This window comes from Rhinatrema bivittatum, chromosome 16, assembly GCF_901001135.1.
Source record: "Rhinatrema bivittatum chromosome 16, aRhiBiv1.1, whole genome shotgun sequence".
NCBI lineage: Eukaryota > Metazoa > Chordata > Amphibia > Gymnophiona > Rhinatrematidae > Rhinatrema > Rhinatrema bivittatum.
In genome coordinates, this window is record NC_042630.1 from 57,158,629 (window position 1) to 57,184,699 (window position 26,071).

The window sequence follows — 26,071 nt, forward strand, 5'->3', positions numbered from 1 at the left end:
TTCACTGGCTGGGACATGGGGGAGGGGAGGAGTGAGGGTCAGGAAGCTCCCCCCTGTCTGTGAAGCCAGCCTCTCACTAGTAATGCAGGTGGGATAGGGCCCTGCATGCAGGAAGATCACAACACCCCTGGTGTCAGGGTTAGGGCACTGTGAGCAGGAAGATCACAACACTCCTGGTATTAATAGGGATAGGGCACTGTGTGCAGGAAGATCACAACACCCCTGGTGTCAGGGTTAGGGCACTGTGTGCAGGAAGATCACAACACTCCTGGTATTAATAGGGATAGGGCACTGTGTGCAGGAAGATCACAACACCCCTGGTGTCAGGGTTAGGGCACTGTGTGCAGGAAGATCACAACACCCCTGGTATCAGGGTTAGGGCACAGTGTGCAGGAAGATCACAACACTCCTGGTATTAAAAGGGATAGGGCACTGTGTGCAGGAAGTTCACAACACTCCTGGTATTAATAGGGATAGGGCACTGTGTGCAGGAAGATCACAACACCCCTGGTATCAGGGTTTGGGCACTGTGTGCAGGAAGATCACAACACTCCTGGTATTAATAGGGATAGGGCACTGTGTACAGGAAGATCACAACACCCCTGGTGTCAGGGTTAGGGCACTGTGTGCAGGAAGATCACAACACCCCTGGTGTCAGGGTTAGGGCACAAGTTCTAGTCACATTGACTGATCACATTACTTTTTTTGTCAAGCTACCAACTGTTTCCATTTCCCACCCACCATATATTGTCAGTGGGAACCTTGGTAACATGAATAAATAAGAGGGCAGCCAATAGGAATACATATTCATTCCTAAACTGACCTTGACCTGACCTGAAAAGTGTCAAATTGTATCATTTTCTGTTAGTGCGCACTAATCTGAAAAAACGATTTTTAACTAAAAAATCGTGCCAAACACGATTTTCTTCTCCTGCTAGACAATTTCAATCGTTAAGACGATAGGGCACACAATTCACATCCCTAGTAGCAAGAACTACAAAAATACAAATCCTGAGACATGAAAGGAGTGGGAATCAAAGCTCAAAGAGACCTCATATAGAAATGCCAAAAGTCTAAGTGATTATGAGCTTGTGGTAGCATTAAGATGTTCTAATCATTGGTATCTAAGGGCTATGTATAAAGGGCGCTTCACCATGAGGCTGCCCAGTATGCACTTTAAGTCTGAAGTACTTGAGGTACGGATCGCTTAAATATTAAAGCTTAAATCCGACGATGTACTTATCTTGTAAAGTAATGTCCGTTGACTAGCCTTGGGATGATAAAAGAGTGGTAGACACCGACATAATCCCGACACTGAGTGTTTCGGAGCGGACCTCCTTCTTCAGGGGGTCGGGTGTCACTGGAACCGGCTCTGTCGTGATCCGAAGAGTGAATTGCTGACTAGAAAGGAATAAGTACAAAAAATATGTGTGCATAATGGTCCCACTGAAAATTTAAATACTGGCGCGAAAGTACAGAGGAACACTTACTAGTGCAGAAGTAAATAATTTGTGCGGCGATGCCAATTATGTCCAAATGTAGCTCTAAAATAGAACAATTTGAAATCTGTAATAATTGAGCACAAAATATGAGTTTTATATTGAAAAGGAGATAATAATACCTGATCACCACAAGATACTGACTTATGTGATGCTGGTCTGTAGTCATTCGCTTAGCCATGAGACATCTATCGGCGGCGAATGACAAAAAAGAACGCTGACCTTTAAAGAGGTAAGAAGCTTGCCAATTTGGAGGATGTGTCCTTAAAAGGGTATGTGCGTCACTAAGGGCACCATCTTGAACAACCCACTTGGCCAAAAAAGGAAACTGACGTCAACGGGCACCATATTGGATGTTTCTCCGTTCGGGGGAACCCAAGGGTGTCCATAAATGGGCATATACGTCATGTCCAATGCCATCTCGGAGAGAGAACACAGCGCATAGATACAATTTAATGAGGAGAGAAAACATTGACACGCAGGTGCATTACTTAGGAGGTTTAGATGAGAGTGTACCATTCTATTTTTTCATGTCTCAGGATTTGCATTTTTGTAGTTCTTGCTACTGACTTCCTGTCTTTGTGGATTCCTTATTTTTTGTATTGATACGATAAATACCCCTATTGTCATGGCAGCCTCAGATTGGAGGAACATCTTTAGCTATTCAGCAGATCACGTGGCAAGCGTGGCAAGCGTTGCCCAAGATCAATCACTTTTTTCTGATTCTGCACCTCCCCCACCTATTACTGACGCATTGTCTGATCTTACTAACTTACACAAAAGAAATGTACGTGCAGAATTAAACGGTGTTACTCTTATTGAATATGTTAAACAGCAATACATTCCCAGGGGTTTAAGGATAAACAAAGAACCCCTGATGTTTACTGAACGCCCAGAATTTCTCGCCAAATGGGTGGCCATCTTGAATAAGTGTTCCCTTGACCTAATGTTATTAATAATTGAGTACAACAAAATAGTCATGGATGAGATTAAAGCAGAGATCACTGTCATTGAGGGAGAATATAAACAAAACACTCCTGAAGAAATTGCACAAACATCCCTTGAAGAACTCCATATATCCACTGAAAAGCTCAAAACAGACATCAAACGCAGGGAAATTTCCAAATTCAATCGTGATAAGAACGATTATAATGAAGACAATGTATAAGTCTGGTTAAACAAATACAAAGAAGGTTCATCTCCCCCCAAAAAAGTGGCTTTTGCGGACTCAAATGGGTCCTCAGATGGATCTGACCAACCGTCAGAAACCCGCAATAAGTCTTTTTTAGACAAGCGCAAGTACCCACCCAAACCTGGACGAACCCGAGGCAAGAAAGACACATTTCAACCATCTCGAGACGAAGACACCGCATGGCACAAGCCGTTCACCCGGTCACAGTCCAATCGTCAGTGATCAATCTAGCACGTCATCCGTTAACATCGGTTGAAGAATCAGTGCTCAACAGGGGATTATCCTTCATTCCCACTAATACACACAATTCTTTTACATGTAGGATTGCCTTACATAGGTTCTTCCGAACTCTTATAATCAAATTACACTTTTCCATGGCTGATGTTACCCATGATATTTCCATCGTGCGTCCTAAGTCTCGCTGGCTCCCTCCAGGACCTGTTGACCCACAGATCAAAGCATTCCAAAACTTGGTACTACAGGACGTCACTCAAATTGAAACACATCAACGACGCACTTTTTATAACTTACCCATGGGACAGAAACAAGCATTAATGAGCCTTGCACAAAATAAGGACATCATTATAAAACCCGCCGACAAGGGCGGCGCGGTGGTCATCATGGATCACATCACATAACAACAAGAAATTCACAGACAACTTGAAGATTGCAAATTCTACCGTAAATTGGTCACAGATCCTACTGCAGCCCTTCGAAGCCGAATTCAAGCATTGTTACAAACAGCTTCACAGATTGGTTTTCTTACCTCAAAGGAACTTAAATTTCTACATGTACAATTTCCAAGAATGCCGGTGATCTATGATAAACCCCCCCCGCCGTCCTTTTGTATCTGCTAACGGTTCCCTTTTGGAGCCCTTAGCCAAATTTTCGGATCACTTTCTACAACCTGCTGTGTGTATTTCAAAATCATACATACAAGATACATCTCACATGTTACGACAACTTAAAGACATACCCCTTGTTTCTGATGAAGCTTTATTAGTCTATCTGGATGTGGAATCTCTTTACACTAACGTCCCACAAGAGGAAGCATTAATGCTGGGCAAAGACGTCCTAAGTAATCGTGTACGTCCCCAACGCATTCCCACTGAATTCCTTGTGTCGTTATTGGAGCTTGTGCTTTTTAACAACTACTTTTCTTACCAGCTGGAATATTATCTCCAGATCCACGGAGTTGCGATGGGGTTCCCAGTTGCCCCCGACATCGCCAACTTATATGTTTCAAAATTTGAGGAAACAGTAATATATCCCTCCCCTCTCTTCAAGTTTGTTACCCAGTGGTCTAGATACATAGACGACATATTTTTCATCTGGCATGGCTCGGAAAAACAACTCGCCGAGTTTCATACATGGTTAAATTCCTCTAACCCCCATTTAAAATTTTCTATGACATTCGACAAACATCAATTATCGTTTTTGGACATACTCATTTCTAAAAGCGCAGGTGGTATTCAAACATCTCTTTTCAGAAAACCCACTGATAGAAACAGTTTTTTAAAATTTGAAAGTCACCACCCACGCAGGTTTAAGGAAGGACTCCCTGTGGGTCAGTTTTTCTGCATTCGCAGGATTTGCTCTGACCCGCAAGATTTTTTGCAACAAAGCATCACCCTGAGTGAAAGATTCTGAGAGAGAGGATACCCCACGGGCACCATCAAGAGGACTTTCAAAAGGGCCAAGTTTTCCCCCCGTGAATCCCTCTTACAATATAAGAGCAAGAAACAGACTTTGGCCTTAATTTGCGTCCCTGAACACACTAATCTTACCCAACAGATTAGACAATCCATCCAACGGAATTGGCATGTTTTAAGCCCTCATCAGATCTTTGCTACATCTCCCATGTTTGCATACAGCAGGGGCATTAACATTAGACAACAGGTGGTTCGTGCCACCCAAGATCTTGATCAGACAATTGGATCCCCTGGACAGACACAGTGCGGGAATTGCAGTTTTTGTAGTCAAGCTATTACAGGTATTGAATGGCAAGACCCCAATACCCACATACGCATCACACGCAGACATTCTGTTCACTGCAATTCCAAGTTTGTAATCTATGGACTTCTCTGCCCATGTCAAAAAATATATGTAGGTAGAACCAAACGAAAAATCAGGATCCGACTTACGAACATCGGAGTCGTATCAAGAATCTGGATCTTAAAGCCCCTATTGTTCAACATTGTGTTACTTAACAACACAATTTTGAGCAACTACAGTGGCTCATTATAGAACAAGTAATATCATCATGGAGGGGTGGAGATAGGCTTTCAGCCTTGAATTTAAGGGAACAACAATGGATTCATCATCCACGATCTATGGAACCACTAGGTTTAAATGAAAAAATAGAATGGTACACTCTCATCTAAACCTCCTAAGTAACGCACCTGCGTGTCAATGTTTTCTCTCCTCATTAAATTGTATCTATGCGCTGTGTTCTCTCTCCGAGATGGCGTTGGACATGACGTATATGCCCATTTATGGATACCCTTGGGTTCCCCCGAACGGAGAAACATCCAATATGGCGCCCGTTGACGTCAGTTTCCTTTTTTGGACAAGTGGGTTGTTCAAGATGGCGCCCTTAGTGACGCACATACCCTTTTAAGGACACATCCTCCAAATTGGCGGGCTTCTTACCTCTTTAAAAGTCAGCGTTCTTTTTTGTCATTCGCCGCCGATAGATGTCTCACGGCTAAGCGAATGACTACAGACCAGCATCGCATAAGTCAGTATCTTGTGGTGATCAGGTATTATTATCTCCTTTTCAATATAAAACTCATATTTTGTGCTCAATTATTACAGATTTCAAATTGTTCTATTTTAGAGCTACATTTGGACATAATTGGCATCGGTCGTTCAGCGGCGGTCCGGAACCCCCGCTGAACGACCTCCTGCAGTCGATCTCCTGCCGGCGCCATTTTCCATACGGAAAACGATTTGCGGCAGGAAATTGCTCCCGGAACCCCGCTGGACCCCCAGGAACTTTTGGCCAGCTTGGGGGGGCCTCCTGACCCCCACAAGACTTGCCAAAAGTCCAGCGGGGGTCCGGAACGACCTCCTGCGTCGAATCGTTTTGGTCTATGGCCGCCACCATTTTGCGGCGGCCATTTTGCAAAATGGCGCCGGCTGAAGACAACACGATTCAATTGAGGGGGCCGTTCCGGACCGCCGCCGTTCCGGACCACCGCTGGATCCCCAGGTAATTTAAAGCATTTGGGGGGGGTTCGGGAGGGTGGGGGATTTAATTTAAAGGGTCGGGGGTGGGTTTTAGGGGGTTTTAGTGTGCCGGTTTTCCTGCCCTCCCCCTTCCCCTGATTTACGATTTTTTGACGATAAATCGGGGGAATTGGTATTGTATCGTGGCCCTAACGATTTTTGACGATTTAAAATATATCGGACGATATTTTAAATCGTCAAAAAACGATTCACATCCCTAGAAAATAACGCAGGTATTTTCAGGTGTATGCAAGGTATTTTTTTCCACAGAAACTTTATTCACATTCAAAGCAGTTGCAAAATCCATGACAAATTTTACCCAACACAATTTTGAAGAATGAAAGTATTTGAAATCCTTGATCTTGAATATTAGGTATAAGGTCTATCAATATAAAGTAAAGCGAACTTTGAGCCTGATAGATAATTTGAAGATTGCCCCTTTTGAGTATTGAGGTACTAGAAGAATACACAAGCTGCGACACAAGTATTATGATTCTCCTTTCTCCACCTATATCTATTTTCTTCACGTTATTGTTTTAGAATCTCTTGAATTTAATGAAAATTCAAGGGAATACATAATTACAAAACTTCAGATTGTCACAAAATTAACTTTGCCATAATTCTCAGAAATATTAATAATTTCAGTTGATTGTCAGGTACTTCCTTTGATTCCTATTAGGCCTCACTATAATAATGTAGCACTTGGGTATAAAGATACAGCCCAACAGTCCAGCACTGGAGGCCAGGATAGCAAATATCTCTACCACCACCATGTACTTTCCGCTAGTGCTCAGGTAGGTTGGGATGAAGGACACCCAAACACTACAGAACACCACCATGCTGAAGGTGATATACTTGGCCTCATTGAAGCCTTCAGGTAGATTTCTTCCTAGATAAGCTACTATGAAGCTGGTAGCAGCCAGAAGCCCCAGATAACCCAAGGCACAGTAAAATGAAATTATTGACCCTTCATTACATTCCAATACTATTGTTCCAATTTCTGATTGCAGGTTAAGATATGGGAATGGGGGAGCAGTGGTCAACCAGACAAGGCACACAACAACTTGAAGAAGGGAACAGGAAAAGACAATAGAGTTTGAGACCCTGGAACCCAACCATTTCTGGAGCTTGCTTCCTGGTCTGGTAGCTTGGAAGGCTATGACCACAATGATTGTTTTTGCCAGTATGGAGGAGAGACAGATGGAGAAGATAATCCCAAAGGCAGGCTGTCGGAGTATGCAGGTCACCTGATCAGGACGGCCAATGAATAACAAGGAGCAGAGGAAGCAGAACATGAGAGAGAAAAGGAGAATATAACTGAGGTCCCGATTGTTCGCTCTCACTATAGGAGTGTCCCGATAATTAATGAAGATTCCCAGAATAGCAGCAGTGATAAGGAAAAAGAAAATGCTGAAGAATGTCAAAGCTGTACCCAAAGGTTCATCATAGGTCAAATACTGAATTGCTTTTGGGACACAGGAAGTTCTATCCTTATTGGGCCACTGATCCTCTGGGCATCTGGAGCAGCTGTCCATATCTGTTAAGGAAAAAATATGTCCTTAAATTTGAACACTCATCAATGCACTTCTCAAATATTTAAGAATATTGCAGTGTTGAATTACAATATCGATTAGACAATCCAAACATTTTGGAACCAATATTCAAAGAGATCAATCCATCTAATTCTGGATTTAGATGTCTAGATCCCCAAGATGACAATTTCTCCTCATAGTGTAGATTCAATTAGATGCCTAATTTCATTGTTATAATCTGTCTCATTCACTCTGATTATGCTACCACATCACTCATCCACTCAAACACCTCCCATTTAGACTACTGCAACTTGATCTTATTGGGCCTCTCATTGAACTAACTTTCTCCACTGCAATCTAATCAAAATGTAGCCAAACAGCTTATATTCTTTCAGTCTTACTATGTCTATGTATCCCCTCTTTGCAAGCCACTACTTTAGTTCTCCCTCTGCTTCAGCAGATAGTTTAAGCTTCCATTTTTTTCTTCAAATGCATTCATTCTGCAGCTCCTCATTATCTATCATTTCTCTCTTATATCCTTTCTTTTTAACTCTGTCCATCAGGTAATTTACTCTTATCTGTAGCTCCCTCCTCCACCATCATTTCTCACCTCAGTACATTCTACCTTGCTGCATCATATGCCTGGATTAGACATGTTGAGTTGGTGCAGTAATGCTCCCTCTCTGACCACAATCAAACCTGGTGTGAAAACAAATCTTATTACTTACTGTACTAATTTTTAAGGGTAGCATTTTATTTTAATGATGAGAGTTTTTATACTTATAGTTATAGTTTTAGATTTTATAATATGATAATATGTATTCTTTTTTCATCTTTTCAACCAGTTTTTCTCGCTTTATATTATGTTTTATTCTTTGTGAACCCTTGAGACAGATTCTTTCATTCAACGATATATAAAACTGTTTAAATAAAATAAAAAAATAAATCCTTTTGAGGCTGCTTTTAAATCCTACCCACTTCTCTGTGATAAATAAACTTCCCATTGACTCTTTTATGTAATTTATTTTTCAGTGATTTGATCGTAAACCTCTCTGAGCAGGGACTATGTCTTGTGATTATCTGTACAGTGCTACATAATTGCATATATCTAGGAGCACATTATAAATGATAGTAGTAAAATTAGCAGCAGTTTTAGTTGGCAGCTATTGCTTTCCAATCAAAATAATGTCCATTTTATGAGCAAGGTTAGGAGAGGGGAAAATGTTAGTTTGTTAGAACTGCTTTTCATCACTAGTTGCTGAACACAGCTAACCAAAAGTACTTGTAGGTAGTGGAGATTTCTATTCAGGAGTTCATGTGTTAGCTGGGTAAAGTTATGTTGACATCAGCAACTTATCTTTCCTGGTTGTGGCTGTAATGTAGCATAAGATATTTGGATAAGTCATGGCTGACTTTCTTAAATGTTCAGCTAAAGGCTGAGAAATGTCCATTATGGATTCTTTTTCAGAAGCATAGTTAGCAGTTGTATAAACAGAAGTCAATCACATATGCATATTTGGGATTGCCAAAAGCCAAAATATTTCACAAAATTTTATTTCCTGCATGCATTTAGCTGAGGAATTATGGGGGGATTCTAAGTGGCTTATTGAGATCATTCTAAGGGGCAGATTTTACAAGTTACGTGCGCGGCCTACATTTGTGTGCACTACCCAGCGTGCACAAATGTAAAACCAATTTTATAACATGCGCGCGCAGCAGTGCGCATGTAATAAAATCAGGGGTCTGCGCGTGCAAGGGGGTGCACACTAGTGCAACTTGTGCGCGCCGAGCCCTCGGGGAGACCTGCTGGCTTTTCCTGTTCCCTCCGAGGCTGCTCCGAAATTGGAGCTGCCTCGGAGGGAACTTTCCTTTCCCCCACACCTTCCCCTCCCTTCCCCTACCTGTCCCGCCCCCCAGCCCAAAAAAACCACCCTCTTACCTTTGTTGTGGAAGTTACGCCTGCCAAGTACTGGCGCATGATCCCCTGCCCAGCATCCGTACAGAGGCCTCTGGCCATGCCCACGCTCCGCCTCAGATCACCCCCGCCCCATTCTCACCCCTTTTTTCAAGCCCTGGGACATACGTGCGTCCCAGGACTTTATGCGCGCCACCAGGCCTTTTGAAAATAGGCTAGGCGCGCGTAGGGCTTTTAAAATCTGCCCCAAAGGATTTACAAACTGGAAAACTCAAAACCCTTCTAATAATGCATGCAAATAGATAAAACCAAGTCTATATCAACCTGCTCTGAAAAGATGGATCCATTTGGTAAACTTCTATTATTTAAGGTCTCTGATCATTTTCTAATGGCTTGTTGGACCCTAAATAATTTGTTTGTTTCTTGATTTTAAACTTCTCCATCTATGAAAACTCAATATGATGTACAGAAATAATATATATTAAGTATAACATAATTTGTTAATGCTCTTTTAACTGAATAGCTAACATTTATGGAAACACAATCATGTAGTCAAGCCATACATACTGGAATAAAAATAACTTCCTAATAGCAGGCATTGCACCTGCACTATGCCCCTCAGCTTTGCTTACAAATATCACTCTTGCATATGTTTTAATAAATCTTAAGTCCAATAAAATCCAGGATCGGCGTGCGCAGGGGGGTGCACAATTGTGCAGCCTACGTGTGCCGAGCCGAGCAGCTTGCCTTGTTCCCTCCGAGGCCGCTCCGAAATCGGAGCGGCCTCGGAGGAAACTTTTTTCCAACCCCCCACCTTCCCCTCCCTTCCTCTACCTATACCCATCTAACCCACCCCCCAGCCCTAACTAAATCCCCCCCTACCTTTGTTGAGAAAGTTACGCCTTCCCAAGGCAGGCGTAACTTGCACACGCTGGCTGGCCAGGCCCTGACACAGGCTGCTGTGTCGGGGCACTCGGCCACACCGGACCATGGCCCCGCCCACGGCCCCGCTACCGGACCTCCCATTTTTCGAAGCCCCAGGACATATGCGCGTCCCAGGGCTTGTGCGCACTGCCGAGCCGATGCAAGATACAATGACTTACACCATACACTTAGACGTACAATCAGTATGGTTGTGTGACTAATTCTTTGATGTCTGGGGAATATTATTACCGGAGGACGGGGATGAACAACGCTGAACTGATACCATTATGGCCCCATGAGGAAAGTGTTTAACCGAAACACGTACCGTGTCGGGCAGCTTGTCAGAAATACCTCAAGGCACTAAGTCAAACTGTTTCTTCACAATAAAAGCTAAGTAGCTGAACTTTCACAATGCAATGTGGAAAAATGATATATTGAAGAATGATTAAGATCATAAGAACATAAGAACATAAGATTCTTGAAGTATGTCAAAAGATATGCAATAACTTCAATAATTGATTTTATTCACTTACAATGGTGCATTGACACGAATGGGAAAGAAAAATATTTGAATGACCAATGATTATATGAAGTGTGATGCTACATGCTATCCTGCATAAAAACAGCACATAACAGCCAAATGATTGTGCAAATGTTGCACCACTAAGAGCCTAGTATGAGGTCATTTAAATAACAACAATTTGTTTTGAGTTAATCACTTGGAAAAATTATTTTGGAAAACAGAGGTACTTTGGTCTTCCATGTTTACCCACTATTGTTAATACCTCACTTGAAAACAGTGAAAAGTTTGGACATTGGATATTATTCCTTTCCAGTAATCATCTGCTGGCAATGAAACAGGATCTGCAATTAAAATGACCGACTGGAAGTCTGCACTCTGTAGATGGGCCAGATAAAACTGCCTTGGAAACATTTTCTTTAGCATTCCTGGCCTGTGTAAAGGCAAATCAAGATGGCTTCCCAAAACCATGATGCCATGTTAAAATATGCTAATGCTTCCTAATAAAAGAAGAGATGTCTCTTGATCTAGTGGAATGTCTCAGCACACATTTTGGATAAGCATCTTCCCTAGAAGATAGGTATTCCAAAGGCAAATCACGACTGGCATATAGTGTTCTTTTATACCTTGATTTAATCCGTTGAAGTGGAAACTCTCTATTGAAAAAATGTTCCATGATATTTCGAGCCTGATGTTTGAATTTTGGTTCATCTGAATACAATCTCATAAGACACAGAAATTGACTGATAGGTAAACTTAAACTTTGAAAGCTAGTTTATTTAGTTGTTCCATTCTGCAACTTTTACAATGAATTGATATACTGATGGTATGGTCCCTAAACATCAGCTGGTTTCAGGAAAGAACAATATAGAAGGATTATATTCCATAAGGAATTGAAGATGTGGATAAAAAAAAATTGATCTGTTGCTGAAAATGACCTAATTCTTTGACAGATGCAGTAATTAGAAAAGTAATCAGATCTCAGACTGTTGTGTGGATGGAGATCCTACAACTTATGAATCCCTGTCAGCTGTAGCTCTCTACTTTGTAATGCCTCCATGGAAGCAGCCCCCACCAGTCTTTGCAGCACCACCATCCTGGATAGTGCAGCCCAAGATCATAGGTCTGCTTGGCTCATCAATTGCTCCATCACTATCCATTCTGATTCCACTTCCTATTGTGGCCCCATCACCCACTCCTATGCCAGCTTCACCAGTACCACCACCACAGACAGATGTTCTTTCCCTCTCTGAGGACCAAGGTGAAGGAAGATGAGATGCACACAACTGCTCTGAGGTCACCTTCTCAGCAGCCTCAGAGACTCCAGGTCTCTCTGAGGGCAACATTAGCTGTGATTGGACACTGCTGTGGAAGAATACAATATTGGGGTAGGCTGAGGCAGCTGAGGATCTACCATGAAAATGGAGGCAGCCAAGGAAGCAATATATATTTTTTAATGTAAATTTTAAATATAATCCTGTTACGGGACCAGGCCGTGCCGCTGTCCTTCCTTCTACCTCGGGGCTGGCCCGGCCCGAACGGACTCCTCTTTGGCCTGGTAGGCCTGACCAGCGTCCTGCCGTGGCTCTCCCTGTGTGAGGGAGATGCCGCCGACCCAACGTGCTTGGCCCCACCCCCTAGGCACGCAAGGGCCTGGGAGCTGGAGCCTTAAAGGGGCCAGCATGGGAAATACGAGGAGGACGCACCAGATGACATCAGATGCTGCAGGGTATTTAAACCCTGCAGCTTTACTAGGACGGGGCCTTGCAAGGAGGTTCACTCTTCGGAGGATCTAGTTGTGTTTACTGCTTCCCAGTTCCTGACTACTTGCAACGTCTGACTTCTGGTTTCTGACCCAGGCTTCATTCTTCGACGCCGACTTCAGCTTCCCCTTTGCCAACAGGTATCCAGTTCTTATTGGCCTGGAGGATTCTCCTAAGTCCCAGCGGCTCGGGCTCTCACGGGCTCCTCCCGGGGGAGCCACGTCCTTCCGAGGGTGAAGACTCTTCTAGCCTCCTGGGCCCTGCTGTCCTCATCTTCCATCTCTTCGGCTGTTTCCTGGATCATTGGTCGCATAGGGTCCCGCCTAAGTCCAAGAGGTCTTGGTCCCTACGGGCTCCTCCTGGGGGGACCTCGGACATCCAGTGATGAAGCCTTCTTCGGAATCTCTTTTCAGCGTTGCCTTCTGGCTGCGACGCTCACTGTGGGTCTCCACAGCACAACACCTGCAGTCGCAAATGGCCCAAGGGTCCACGATCCTAACAAATCCACACATAAAGCACTCCATATAAATACATGCACCTTCGTCTTCCTTTCCTGTAGTACCTGCTGTTGAATCTGGTGATGAATCTCTGGTAATGTATCTCCTCCTCTTCTTTGTCAGATGATTTTATGTCCCTGTGAAGTAGACAGACCTCTAATTTGACAACGTTATGATGCATATCGAAGGTAGAAAGATCCCAGGGACCTTAGCAAGGTTGTAAAGAAAACATCCCTCAGATCTGAAACATGTTTTGATTAGATCAAAGGGTCTCTCTATGATAGTCCTGGTCTGCTCATGGTCTCTGTTGTAACAAACATCAGCAGTAGTCTATGGATTATGCAATGGGATAATGAGCCAAGTTTTGTGTAGATATCCTCTATCAACTGTAGTAAAAAAACAGAGAAGAGCGGAGTCAGAAAACCCTTAGTGTTGGGCAGTGTGGTAATTCTTTTGACAAGGTTAGAGCAGTCCTCTTGGACCAATGTTGTCACTCTACCTAGATAGGTAGGAGACAAAAAGAAGATGCTAGTTGCTGTGTGGTGGTAGTGATACGTGTATTCTTACCTGAAAGCCAGCTCCTGGTGATGTGCTTTTCCTGGAAATGATCATTAATTTCTGACTGAGAGTAGATGTAGATAATATGACTGGATACCAGAAATCTGGCAATAACTTGGAAGATTATCCCCTTGGCCTTTGAGACAATATGCATATTGATTGAGTGGAAATCCTTGTGGTTACAATTGGTGTACCCATCATCCCCTGCTGCCCTTACAGGGACATGAATAGAATTGGTAGCCTCCAATATAGAGAGGAATTTTGCTATTTGGATTTTCCCAGGTCTTAAGCAATTAGCCCATGACACAGGGTGGGATTATGTAAATATTTATTCAGTAGCCTTGTAAAAGTGTACTGTCTGCCTTCACATGAGAATGCAAATAGATTTTGACTAATTTCATTGATTAATATAAAAAACAGAGAGATCTAATGCCACAGCCCTTTCAAGTTACTGATTCCTGCCAATTAAAGTAATCACATCAGGATAAGCACTTGCTAATGGTTGAGCATGCTTATTCTGCTCTCTGTATTCAATAGTCATTCTTCAAGTGCCATTAGAAGTTTGACTGGGCATACTGAGCAGTTGAAGAGGACATACTGAGCTGTTGAAGAGGAAACAGCTGGGTGAATTACACCCACTGCCATCAAATCCTAAATGGTTTGGGTTATCTCAACAAGCCACCCAGGTATGCATTAGCTTAAAGCAAATAGGTTTACCCAGAAGAGGCCCTGTTACATGGTAGGAGTACTGGACGGCCGGCGCCATCTTTAAAAATGGCAGGGGCCATCCAGTGCTCCTACCATGTGACAGGGGCCAGTCAATGGCATGGATACCCTGTCACATGGTAAGGGCAAAGGGCCATCGGCGCCATTTTGATAAGTGGCAGCCGACGGCCCGAGAGCTGGAGATGGCTCCCGGGACCCCCACTGGACCACCAGGTACTTGTTAAAAGTTTTGGGGGGTTCAGGAGGATGGGGGAAGCTAAGGGAACAGTTTTAAAGGGTCGGGGTGGGTTTAGGGATTGTTTTGGTGTGCCATTTTTCCCGCCCTCCACGAAAACGATAAGAGAACCACAGGAACACAATTGTGGGGTTCTCTTATCGGGAGCCTCCGATTTCTGACGATTTTGAAAATATCGTCCGATATTTTCAATCGTCTGAAGCCCGATTCACATCCCTATTAACCATCATCTAGAGGGGTTGCTGGATTCTACCCAGATTCTGATGTTGGGCATTTGCTTCCTGAATGGGCTCTAAACCTAGCCACAGAAATGATTTCACTGGAGGTGATGTAGAATACACATCTTCTACTGACCTGTCTTTCCTCCTTTCTAACCCTTTCTTGTGTAATTCCTATATAACCCCAGTGTCTTTTTGATCAATGTCCTCAGATGCTACTACTGTCCTCTGAAGGACACTACATATTTCAGTTTGAGGTTTTCCCCCAAATCTTCAATCTATTCACAATTGAGTTTTTTCAGTGGTGGAGCCTACTCTTTGGCATGAGCTACCTTTACAGCTCTATACAATACCAGATTATAAACCTTTCAGAAAGCAGCTAAAAGCCCATTATTTCAAAATGGCTTTTTCTTTATTTTTAAATCTTTTGATATATGTTGTGTGTTATCTGTTCATTGGTTTTATTATTTGGTTCATGATTTGCTTAATATATTGTTTGTGCTTTGTGCATTTTAGATGATTTTAAACATAGTAGTATAGAAATGATGGCAGAAAAGGATCAGATGTACCATCCCATCTGCCCTGCCAGCTTCTCATGGTAGCATCTGCTGCTGCATACAGGAGACCCCCAAGTCTTATGATGAGTACTAATATATACAATCAATTAAAACCAAATAACTTTAAAACCAATTAATTACTGCTAGCAATATTTTTACTGGAGGAGGAGCCTTCTTGATAATTCAGACAATGCTGCTTGCCATTCTTTGCTTTGGGACTTGGCCATAGACGTTACCCTCTACTTCCCTCTTATGTCTGCATGTCAGTACCCCAGATCATAAAAGCCAGGGCCCATGTTGGTTGTTGTCTGTATCCAATTCCCCTTTCCCACCCACCCCCCGCTATCAAAACAGGGAGTGATGTTGCAGTTGTGTCAAAACCATCAAGGCTATTGATTGATGGTAGTAATCCCTATGCCTTCTGTTAAGTGTAGTAACTGCTGCTCCATGCAGGTTAACCCCATGCACCCGCTTCTTCATTTCCGTCCTCTAGCCTTTAGGGATCCACAGTGTTTAGCCCATGCCACTTTGAATTTGTTGACTGTTTTCTACTTTACCACTTCCTCCAGAAGAGTATTCCAAGCATCCACCACCCTCTCTGAGAAGAAATATTTCCTATGTTAGTTTTGAGTCATCCCCTCTGGAGTTTCATTTCGTGTTTCCTTGTTCTACTGTTTCTTTTCCAGTAGAAAAGGTTCAAAGTGTGTGCATCATTAACATCTTTCAGGTATCTGAGTATCTGAATCATATCTCCCCTGCACCTTCTCTCTTCCAGAGTATGCATATTTAGATCCTTCAGCCTCTCCTCATAGGTCCTCTGATACAGACCCTACACCATTTTGGTCTCCCTTCTCGACACTGCTTCCATCCTGTCTCTATCCTTTTTGAGATACAGTCTTAGGTCCATATGTGACAAATTTATAAAATATGGAATACACTTAAAATTACCCACAAATTACCCAAATTCATCACATATAGGGGCTGATTTTAAGAGCCCTGCTCGCCTAAATCCGCCAGGATTTGGGCGGATTTAGGCGAGCAGGGCCCTGCGCGCCGGTAAGCCTATTTTACATAGGCCTACCGGCGCGCGCAGAGCCCCGGGACTCGCGTAAGTCCCGGGGTTTTCTGAGGGGGGCGTGTCGGGGGCGGGCATGAACCGCGCGGCGTTTTCGGGGCATGTCGTGAGCGTTCCGGGGGCAGGCCTGGGGGCGTGGCTACGGCCCGGGGCGGTCCGTGGGCGTGGCCGTGCCCTCCGGACCCGCCCCCAGGTTGCGTCCCGGCGCGCTAGAGGCCCGCTGACGCGCGGGGATTTACGTCTCCCTCCGGGAGGCGTAAATATTCCGACAAAGGTAAGGGGGGGGGGGGTTTAGACAGGGCCGGGCGGGTGGGTTAGGTAGGGGAAGGGAGGGGAAGGTGAGGGGAGGGCAAAGGAAAGTTCCCTCCGAGGCCGCTCCAATTTCGGAGCGGCCTCAGAGGGAACGGGGGTAGGCTGCGCGGCTCGGCGCGCACCGGCTATACGTAATTGATAGCCTTGCGCGCGCCGATCCAGGATTTTAGCGGATACGCGCGGCTCCGCGTGTATCTACTAAAATCCCGCATACTTTTGTTTGCGCCTGGAGCGCCAACAAAAGTACGCCAACGCGCCTTGTTTGTAAATCTACCCCAAGTGTATATGAACATTTTTTTCACATATAACCTTTGAAAATTTACTCTAGAATGTCCAATTTTATCCACAGAAATATTTTGAAAATGTCCTCAAAAATAACAATTCTCTCAGTACATCAACCAAATATCATAGAAATATATATATTGTATACACTGATAAAAGTTATAAAAAAATGATAAGCCTTAACACATGCTGAAATATGCAAACTATAACTAAGCCCTCATAACATAATAGTAACATAATAAATGATGCTAGATAAAAAAAAACAACTGGTCAATCCAGTAATACCAGTATGCCTAGCAAATTGCTCTGTGCAGGTTACCCCATGCCAAAATGTTATACCAAAAGTTACCACATATTGCTAGATGTCTTGATTTCCCTCATGTAGCTACAAGGGATCCTATGTGTTTATTCTACATCCTTTTGAAGTCTGTCCTCATTCTTTTTCCACTCCAACTCTTCAAGGAAGGCATTCCGTGCATCCACCACTGTTTGGATGAAGCAATATTTGCTGGCATTGCTCCTCCCTCCTGTGAAGATTCATATCATGACCCCTAGTTCTTCAGCTTCTTTACCATTGGAGAAGCTTAAATTCATGTGCCTTAATGCCATTAATACTGCTTCTTCTCTCCTCCAGAATATACCTACTTAGGTCCTTCAGTCTCATCTCATATGTCTTTCTGTTTAGATACCATATATATTAAAAAATATGTTAGGAATTATTAGGAAGGGAATGACAAGTAACACAGTGGATGTCATAATGCCTCTGTGAGATCAGACCTTGAATACTGTGCACAATTCTAGTCACCGCATCTCAGAAAAGATATAGTAGCACTGGAGAAAGTACAGAGAAGGGCGAACAAAGTGATAAGTGGAATGGATATGGAATGACTTCCCTATGAGAAAAGCCTAAAGGGGTTAGGGCTTTTCATCTTGGAGTAGAGACGGCTGAGGGGGGATATGACAGAGGTCTACAAAATCATGAAAGGACTTGAACAGGTTAATGTAAATTGGTTACTTACTCTCTCAGATAATAGAAGGACTTGGGGGCAACTCCATGAAGTTGGCAAGTAGCTCATTTAAAACAAATCAGAGAACAATCAGAAGTAGGCAATTTGACGGCCTTTTTGGAACAGTCAATGACTGATCAAGTAGAATATCGTGGCACACTGTGTGTGAAATTTCAGAATAGTGGAGATAGAGATAAGATATTAAAACTAGCATTAATAAACAGGGAAAAATTATACTTAAATCAAAAAATTTGGACATACCCTGACATAACTAGGATGACTCAGCTACGCAGAAAGCATTTTCTTCAAATGAATCCTGAACTAAATTCTATTGGTGCTCAGCATATGTTATATTATCCTAGTAAGTGTGTGGTAAAATACCAGCAGGAAAGGTATGTGTTCTTTGAACCTTTAGAGTTACGTAAGTTTCTTGATGCCAGAATACCTGTTACTGTATCCTGTCCGAGTTAAATAATTATGAAAAAGGAACCACAATATTTCTGATAAACAATTTACTTTATTTTGCTCATGTTATTAACACGCAATGGTTCTATTTCTTTATAACAGAGATAATACTGTCTATATAGAGTGGTAAAATAATACTATCTCTTGTACTATTGTTTATTTTCTTGCACCTGTTTCAAATGGCAAGCGGATATTGCTGTCTGTATTGTTTAAAATTGTATAAATAAAGAATTAAAAAAAAAAATTAAAACAAATCAGAGAAAATTATTTTTCACTCAAAGCAAAGTTAAGCTATGGAATTCATTGCCAGAAGATGTGGTTATGGCAGTTAGTGTGACTGGGTTTATAAAGGTTTGGATAAGTTCCTAGAGGAGAAGTCCATCAACTGCTAGTAATAAAAAAGGAATAGTAGCTTATAGAAACATAGAAACTTATAGAAACAAAGAAGTGACGGCAGAAGAAGACCAAACGGCACATCCAATCTGCCCAGCAAGCTTTCATACCTATTTGTTTTCATGCTTATCTGTTACTCTTGGCCCTTATAAGTAACTTTTTGGTTCCAATTCCCTTCCACCCCCACCATTGATGCAGACAGCAGTGCTTGGGATGTATTTGGGAACATGCTGGGTACTTGCCAGGTAATTGTGACTTGGATTAGCACTGCTGGACACTGGATGCTGGGCTTGATGGACTCTTTGGCTAACCCAGTATGGCATATCTTATGCTCTTATATGAAGTTGACTTAGTTTTCTTACTGTTTGCATTACATTAAATTATTGTAAAGCTGGTTGCTATGTTACGTTACATTGTGAACCGAGGTGATGTTTTTAACGTGCCCCGGTATATAAAAAATGTTTAAATAAATAAATAAATAAATACCATTTTGGTTGCCTGGATGGCTTTCATCTTGTTTCTATCATTTTTGAGACATAGGCTCCAGAGCTCGTCATGAAACTCCATTTGAGGCCTCACCAATGACCTGCACACTGGCATGATCACCTCCTTTTTCTTGCTACTTATTCCTCTCTCTCTGCAGCTCAGCATTGCTCTGGCCTCAGTCACTGCCTTGCCACATTGTTTCACCACATTCAGATCAGCCCAAAGTCTTATTCTTGGTTCATGTACATCAGTCCTTCAGCTGCCATGAAATACAGCTCATGTGATTGTTGTAGCCCAAAGACCTGACTCTGCACTTCATGGCAGTGAAACCTTTCTGTCAAAATATAATCCACTCTTTGAGGTTTCTCAGATCACTTCTCACTCTCTACTCTCTCAGGACTGTCTACTCTGTAGCAGACCTTAGTGGACAGGGTCTTATACTTGAATTTATAATTTCATTGTAAACTACCAACGCATTCAGTACAACCATAACTATAATAACTGTTATATTTTTTTATATAAAAAAACATGAAACCTACCAGGGAATAATTGAGCATGCTATATGGGAATTTGATCTTTTTCATAAGCTTTTGAAGACCTTTGAGTTTTATATCAGTGGTCAAATTGAAGAATTTACAGTCATGAACCCTTCACATTTTACATCATATCACCTACCAGTCTGGTTGGAGGCCTCTCCATCTGGACAAGGAATACAATCATAGCAGCAGATGGGTTTTTCTTTACTTGTTAATTTCCTGAATCCTGGAGGACAACTCTGACTGCATTTGGACTGTGGAGGTGTCTAAATATTGAGAAAAACATCTGGTAACTTGGGCTATAATTTTCTCTACTTTCAATTCACATATATGCCAACTCAAACCATTTATTTTGAATTCCAGTTCAAAGTACTCAACAGTTTATGGTTGTGACCTATGAGCCGTCTTTGATAAAATATAAAATGTGAAACACCTTTCCATCTGGAATCAGAGGTTTCAGTTTAGCTGGGAATGAATTATTTCCTGTGAACAAAAGCTATAGTTGAACTTTGAAATAAAAGAATTGGCATCAAAGCATGTAACAATATTTCTGTTTCCTCTATTAGCAGTCAAATTACCATTAGCTGGTAAGAGAATACAATTGTTTGTGATAATTTCTAGAGATGTGAATCGGAACCTGAATCGGTTCGGTTCTGGTTCCGATTCAAATCTTACAATTTTAATAGTCTGGCACGATTGTTTTTTTTTTTGTTTATTGGCTGCGCCCGAGCCGATAAGCAAAAAACCCACCCGACCCTTTAAAAATGACCCCTTTGCTTCCCGAACCCCCAAAACCATTTTAAAATTACCTGGTGGTCCAGTGGGGGGCGCGGGGAGTGATCTCCAGCTCTCAGGCCATCGGCTGTGCTAATAAAAATGGCGCCAATGGCCCTTTGCCCTTACCATGTGACAGGGTATCCGTGCCATTGGCCAGCCCCTGTCACATGGTAGGAGCACTGGATGGCCGGTGCCATTTTTAAAGATGCCGCCGGCCATCCAGTGCTCCCTCCATGTGACGGGGCCGGCCAATGGCACGGATACCCTGTCACATGTTAAGGGCAAAGGCCATCGGTGCCATTTTTATTAGTGGCAGCCAACGGTCCGAGAGCTGGAGATCGCTCCCGGGATCCCCACTGGACCACCAGGTACCTGTAAAATATTTTTGGGGGGTCGGGAGGGTGGGGGAAGCTAAGGGCCATTTTAAAGATGGTCGGTGCCATCTTTTTTTTTTTTTTTTTTACTGCTTCAGATATCTTTAATGTGCAGAAGCACTAATACATTTCTTGATCATCTCCATGTCTTCAATCATCACAACTTCCTTCTTTAGCTTCTTCAATAAGCTGCTGCTCGTTATTCGTATCATTTATTTCAACACACTCAGGAGCATCATGGCATAAACATCTGAATGTGCCAAAAGCAGCATTAAAAAGCAGAGTGACAGCTATTGCTTGTGCTACACAGAAAGTGCACAGCAGGGGAGAGAAAATTTCAGGAAGCATTTCCACCCAAAATGTTGGGAACACACACCAGATTCTAGCTTTAATGAATAAAGCACTAGGGATGTGCAGAGCAAAAGTTTATGTTCATAAGTCCATAAGTCGAAAGGGGGTCCCATTTGCGGTCAATATGGACATATGGAGAATTCCATAAGTTGAGTCTACGTCCATATGTGCAAATAAAATTTAAACCCCTCACCCTCCTTAATCCCCCCCCAAGACTTACCAAAACTCCCTGGTGGTCCAGCGGGGTCAGGACACCATTTCTGCCATTTATGAACTCCTTTGCGAGGAGCACGTGACGCGGCGTCACGTCATTCCCCGCGGGTTCACTCCGGCACCCTCGTTCGACCCAAAAGGAACTTTTGGCCAGCTTGGGGGGGCCTCCTGACACCCCCAAGCTGGCCAAAAGTTCCTTTTGGGTCGAATGAGGGTGCCGGAGCGAACCCGCGGGGAATCACGTGACGCTGCGTCACTCCGACGTGACGCCGACGTCACGTGCTCCTCGCAAAGGAGTTCAGAAATGGCAGAAATGGCGTCCTGACCCCGCTGGACCACCAGGGAGTTTTGGTAAGTCTTTGGGGGGGGATTAAGGAAGGTGAGGGGTTTAAATTTTTATTTTGGATCAACAATCGCGATTTCCAACGTATTCAACATAGCTATGTTGAATACGTTGGAAATCCGATCGTTTTCGCCTCATCACTTTTTTAAGTTAAAAAAAAAAATAAGTAGCGTTTTACATTTAAGTTCAAAATGAATGCACACCCCTATAAAGCACATACATTTTGTATTTACAATGATTCCTGTCTTCAGCTCTACAATTCAGCTGTGAGTTATTTCCTATATTCATTTCTAAATAAGGGTGATGCAGTTTACCCAGTGCCAGCCCTATTTATCATAATGCTGTTTTTTTTATGTTCAAACATTTTTATTGATAAGAAGAAAGAAGCTTCGCAATACAATCAAAGAAACCATGGGCGAATAGTCAGCCCCTGAACAAAAACCATAGGCAAAGCTTCTGAAAATAGATCATCAAATGTTATGTACCACATTTTCCAAGTTATCTCCCCGTACCTCTCAACCTTCCCTCCCACCCACCCCTCTCCCCCCTACCCTCTCTGCTCTTGATCCACCTTCATCCGAAGCAAGGGATACAGGTATAATTGGGCACATGAACAGGCTTAAGCATTTAGAATGAGGCTTCTAATTCTGCGTGGCAAGTTTTGTATGTAGGGTTCCCAGATCTGAAGAAAAGCCTTCTGATGACGGGGTGATGTTTTGGCTGCTTGTCGCTCCATTTGCATCATAGTATGAAAATGAGCCCTCCAGGTCCAGTAGGAGAGTGGGTCCGTGGATCTCCATCCAAGAAGAATAATCTTTTTCCCGACACAGAAGGCCTTGCACAGCAACCGGCGTGGGCCTATCCTTCGTAACAATGTCCCAGGAATACGGCCAAACAGTACCAAGTGTATTGACGGGGTCAGTGGAAGGCCCAACAGTCGACCCAAATACCGCAAGATCCTGCCCCAAAAGACACCGGCAAAAGAACATTCCCAAAGCATGTGCATCAAAGAACCAGGGACCAATTTACATTTCAGACATAAACCAGAAATTGTCGGGTCAAAATGTTTTGCAATGACTGGTGGGATATACACTTGCCATAAAAATTTGTATTGCATCTCTCTGTAATACATGTTTGTCAATACATTAGAGAGCGTGCTGAAACAAACTCCCAGCAGAGCCGCTGTAAGTGAAACCTGCGATTTGGCATTCCACCTATTAGTCAATAACTCACAGATGGAATTCGAGGTGTGCCCCTGAAGCTTTCGATAATAATGAGCCAAACTGGGGCTCTTCCGCCCTCGCAAAACAAAAGCTCTTCCTGGATAATAAAGTCTTGGGGTTGCATCACTTCTAGTGGTAGTGAGGGCACATTGTGCCTAATTTGTAGGTATGAGAACACCTGGGATCCGCACAGGCCATATTGTGTGAGTAGAGACTGATAGGAAAAAAGGTGCCCCTGCCCATCCATGACATGTCCCAGAAGCCTGACTCCTTTAGCATACCACTCTCTGAACCCCGCAGTCTGAGAGCCGGCCAGGAACTCCAAATTTCCCTTGATCGGCAGCCAGAAGGTTGAACGGCTAGGCAATTTTAGCAACTTGGTGGCCAGCTTCCACGCAGCCCTGAAAGGGCACACCAGCATCAAAATCAAGGGTGAGAAAGTCAATTTCATGGATTCCGCTTGTAAAACATAACACGGGTCCAAAGGAGCAGTCAGGGTTCGTTCAGCTGACATAGCTATATAGCTTGAGTCCCCTACCAGCCAGTCCCGAACTAAACGGGGAATACTGGCAATATTGTAAAACCGCATATCTGGCACTCCCAAGCCACCTTTCCCCCATTTGATCTTTAGCCATTGAAAAGGGATTCTCGCTTTCCCCCCACGCCACAGGAACACCCCCATTGCCCGTTCCAGTTTCTGCCGATCAGCATTTTTAAACAATAGTGGGACATTATGAAATAAATAAAGCCACTTAGGAAGCAGTAGCATCTTAAATAAATTTAAGCGCCCCATCAAAGATAATGGTTGTATATTGCAAGCATACAAATTGGGTAGTACCATCGGTAGATAGATACCAAGATATTTAAGTTTAAGTTTCACCCAGAGTAGAAGGAAGGGTGAACCCCAGTTCTCCCGCAATGAGGCCGGATACGCCAAGGCCTCAGACTTACCCTGGTTAAGTTTAAACCCAGAAAATGCACCAAATTCCTGGAAAAGACTAAGCATTGCCAGGAGTGATTGCTTCGGACTAGTTAAAAATGCTAAAATATCATCGGCAAAGGCCATGGATTTGAAAGTGGCACCCTGGAATCTTACCCCCTTAATCGTACATGTGTCTTGGATAGCCAAGAGCAATTGTTCCAGCTTAGTAAAAAGAGTAATGGAGAAAGCAGACACCCTTGCCGCGTACCTCGTTGTATAAAAAATGGAGCTGACTGGGATTAATTGCCAAGTATAATAGCCCTGGGATCCGTATATAGCAACCGCAGCACCTGCATAAAAAATCCTGTAAACCCCATCCAGCCCAGAACATCAAAAAGGTACTTCCATTCCACCCGATCGAACACTTTTTCAGCGTCAAAGCTTATCACCAAGTAGGGTTCATTAGCCTGTTGACATAAGGCCATGGCGATTAACACTTTCCTAATATTTGTTACTGCAAATTGGCGCCAGACGAAACCCACCTGGCCCGAATGAATAAGTGTCCGCATGATCTCCGCCAACCGGTCCGCCATGATTTTTGCCAAAAATTTTTGATCCACATTTAGCAGAGAGATTGGGCGATAGGACTCCGGTTGCTGTGGGTCCTTCCCTGACTTAGGAATTAGCGTAATGTGTGCAGTATTTAAATGGGCGGGATAGGAACCCTTAGCCACCAAGGCATTAAACATATTAGTCATGGGATTAACAACAGCATCTATCAGTGTCTGATAGAATTCAGCCATGTAACCATCGGGGCCCGGTGCTTTGTAACGTTGAGCAGTTTTAATCACCAGCTGGATCTCCTCAGCCGTAATAGGGCTATTAAGCCGAAGATTTTGCTCAGTAGTTAGACACGGGAGATTCAGCACATCACAGAAGCATTCACTGGCTGCTGAGTCCTGAAATTCAGAAGAGTAAAGTTTCCCATAATACTCCCGAAAAGAGTTAAGGATGGCTGAGGTATCATGATGGAGAACGCCCGTCGAAGAGCACAAGGCCGCTATATAGCGGGATGCGCGGTGGGATTTAAGCAGGTTCGCCATCATTCTCCCCGGCTTATTACAGTATTAAAACAATTGAAATTTATAACAAGCTAGCCCTCTGATGTAGTAAAGTGTTTATAGTACTCTGGAGGGCAAAGTATCTCTCCCAATTAACCCCAGATGGGGCCTGCAGAAGCAGAGATCGGGTCCGGCGTAATTGCTCGCTCAACGTCAACAATTGCTTGTCTAAACATCGCCATCTGTGTACTAAATAGGAGATGATATTCCCCCTCAGGACTGCCTTTGCTGTAAACCAGAATAGCACCGGGTCACCCAAATGCAGTTCATTAAAGTGAAGATATTCGGCCCATTTGGAACGTAAATGCTCTTGGAATGCCATGTCGTTAGCCATAAAATAGGGGTAACGCCAGAGCCGGCCCACAGAATGATCGGTGGACCCGGCCACGTCCAACCATATGGGTACGTGGTTGGACACTGTTACATCCTCAATATCAGTGCATATGATTTTAGAGAAAAGACGGTCACTCACCAGGAAATAATCGAGTCGAGATTGCGTGGAATGGGCCCTGGAGATATGCGTGAACATCTTTTCTGTAGGGTGTAATACCCTCCAGGTATCTACTAGGTGCAGAGCACGTTCCAAAAACCGAATACCCCTGCCAGGATTTGTGTCCCTGCCCGTGGAACTTATCCTGTCTAGATGTGGATCTTTAACCAAATTAAAGTCCCCCCCCCCACAAGATCAAGTCATACTCCAAGTAAGGGAGTAAGTGACCATAAAGGTTTTGAAAAAACTCCAGCATATAAATTGCAAAGTATTAGTCGGCGTTGGTTCACTTCAACCTCCAGTATAAGATAGCGACCCTGAGGGTCTTTAATTT

The 26,071-nt window shown here is 43.3% G+C and overlaps 1 protein-coding gene across 1 annotated transcript; it reads right to left on the minus strand.

Moving 5' to 3' along the window:
• Positions 1 to 6,563: 6,563 nt before the first annotated feature.
• On the minus strand, positions 6,564 to 25,229 carry LOC115077714 (vomeronasal type-2 receptor 26-like). Its single transcript, XM_029580001.1, has 3 exons — positions 24,669 to 25,229; positions 20,063 to 20,189; positions 6,564 to 7,459 (listed from the first exon to the last, which is right to left on the minus strand). The coding sequence occupies exons 1-3, from the start codon at positions 25,227 to 25,229 to the stop codon at positions 6,564 to 6,566; spliced, it is 1,584 nt and encodes a 527-aa protein (XP_029435861.1).
• Between the last annotated feature and the right edge of the window lie 842 nt (positions 25,230 to 26,071).

Bases quoted from the DNA above. Each gene is read 5' to 3' on its own strand.
- LOC115077714 (XM_029580001.1), bottom strand. From the start codon at position 25,229: ATGGCGAACCTGCTTAAATCCCACCGCGCATCCCGCTATATAGCGGCC. The intron at 20,190-24,668 runs GTGGGTTTCGTC...CTCAATATTTAG, and splicing joins CACTTATTCATTCGGGCCAG to ACACCTCCACAGTCCAAATG. The intron at 7,460-20,062 runs GTAGGTGATATG...TTTCCTTAACAG, and splicing joins AGAGGCCTCCAACCAGACTG to ATATGGACAGCTGCTCCAGA.